Source organism: Austrofundulus limnaeus, unplaced genomic scaffold, assembly GCF_001266775.1.
Source record: "Austrofundulus limnaeus strain Quisiro unplaced genomic scaffold, Austrofundulus_limnaeus-1.0 Scaffold651, whole genome shotgun sequence".
In the NCBI taxonomy this organism is placed as follows: Eukaryota; Metazoa; Chordata; class Actinopteri; order Cyprinodontiformes; family Rivulidae; genus Austrofundulus; species Austrofundulus limnaeus.
Window position 1 is genome coordinate 180,155 of NW_013953053.1, and position 2,003 is coordinate 182,157.

General features: G+C 48.2%; 1 protein-coding gene across 1 annotated transcript; it reads right to left on the bottom strand.

Annotated features, from left to right (window-relative positions):
• Positions 1 to 322: 322 nt before the first annotated feature.
• Positions 323 to 1,455, bottom strand: LOC106531573 (small conductance calcium-activated potassium channel protein 3; the record flags this gene model as incomplete). The annotated part of the gene is given in 2 exon segments (XM_014027475.1): positions 323 to 580; positions 770 to 1,455. A coding segment is annotated over 1 exon segment (435 nt), but the record flags the coding sequence as incomplete, so codon positions are not given.
• Positions 1,456 to 2,003: the final 548 nt, after the last annotated feature.

The window sequence follows — 2,003 nt, forward strand, 5'->3', positions numbered from 1 at the left end:
TGTAAGTGTATTTAATTTAGTTATGATGTAAATACAATAAAAATTAAACCAAGATTATAATAATTATCATTTTGATCCATACATTAGTAATGTCTGACTGGGCCTCGTGTCACTTTATGTTCAATAAATTGGGCCCCGAGGTTATAAAGTTTAAGAACCTCTGCTGTAGATGATGTGTTTTGAATTTTCAGCCTTTTGTTTCCCCTCTCATCATCTTCAAAAAATACTGTATTTTATCCAAAACATGGTCCAATTTCTTAGTTCCCACATGTTCACGTTTACTGTGTTCCTCTGTGAATAAAACTAGTTTATTAGATTTGCAAATCGTTGCATTCAGTTTTTATTTACACGATGTTCAGAGATCAAGGTTGTATTTTGGGGTCTGCGATGAGAGAAAGTGTCATTTTGTGCTGTGTTAGCTTGTATTGTGTGTGTGTGTGTGTGTTTTCCTCCATGTTATGGTCGTATTGATCGAACCTTCTGTTTAAAGGGATGCTCGTTAACACACAATAAGCATTCAGATAGAAAATACATCATAAGGATAAAAAGTCATTAATTCCTGATGAAGGGAGCGAGAGATCTGGAGAAAGGAGGGAGAGAAAGAGAGAGAGAGAGAATTAAAAAAGGCCCTTTTTTGCTGTAATTGGAGTGGATTCCATTTAGTTCATATAATTATTCTTAGTTATTTCTCCTCGTCTGCCCCCCGCCCCCCCTCGTTCTCTTTATCTCCATTTCTCACCCTCCCTGACATCCTGCCTCCCCCTCACACCTTTTAGAGTCTCCATTTTTCTTCTCCTTCCTGCGTCGAGAAAAGCACCCTGAAAGTCCTGAATGTGCCTCATCGCTCACACCGGCCCTCCATCTTAGTCCCGCTCCTCCTCCTCACAGTCCCAACCACGGGCAGCAGCTCCAGAGGATCTCCACCAGTTCCTTCCCCTCCTCCTCCTTCATTTCTCTGCTTCAGTTGAACGTGAGGAGACTAGCTCCGCCTCCCAGGCGTCTCCCTGGTTTGTGTGCTCCTCAGCAGCTGGAGGTGGACTTGTTGGGGTTGGGACAGGCCTCCAGGCTCCCCTCAGGGCTCAGGGCTGGAGGCGACAGCGGCGCCTCCAAGGACAGAGCTGAGATCTGCGCCAGAGGTGGAGGAGGCGCCGCCACCTGGACCGAGGAGACGGACGGGGGTGCGGTGGTTAGAGACAGAGCCGAGGACAGCGGGACCACGGCTCCTCCTACGTTCCCTCCTCCTCCTCCTCCCCTGCCGTCCCGGGCGTCCCGCTCCCGGAGCAGGTGAACCAGGGCGGCGTGCTGGGCGCTGAGGGTGGCGGAGAGGTGCGCGGGCAGGGCGTTGAAGCCCGCGGTCAGCTGCTCCACCCGCTGCTCCAGGGACAGCATCTGCCGCTCCAAGTCCTCACTGCGGTCGTTGAGCTCTGACATGAGCTCGTACATGACGCTCTGCATCTGTAGGAGGAGAGGCGCAGATGTGTCAGGGCATCAGAGCTGTAAAGTGCCTGTGACTGTCCATCAAATACAACAGATAGAAGTTTCTCTGTTCACACTGATCATTGTTTTTCTGTGGCAGCACCCCTAAATTATGGAGTCCCTCAGGGTTCAATCTTAGGCCCTATTTTGTTTATATTGTACTTGCTGCCTCTTGGACACATTTTTAAGAAATATACTATTTCTTTTCACTGTTTTGCAGACGATGTGTACATGCCCATAAAGAAAATACATGATAAATATGATTCCCTGCAGTCTCTAACAGATTCTTTGAAGTTAGTTCATGGATGAACCAAAATTTTCTTCACCTGAATCAAAATAAAACTCAATTCATACTTTTTGGGCAAAAGAACCTTATTACTAATCCATCCATCCATCCATCCATCCATTTTCTTCCTCCTATCCGGGGTCGGGTCGCGTGGGCAGCAGCTTCAGAAGGGAGGCCCAGACCTCCCTCTCCCCAGCCACTTCTTCCAGCTCCTCCGGGGGAACTCCAAGGTGTTCCCAGG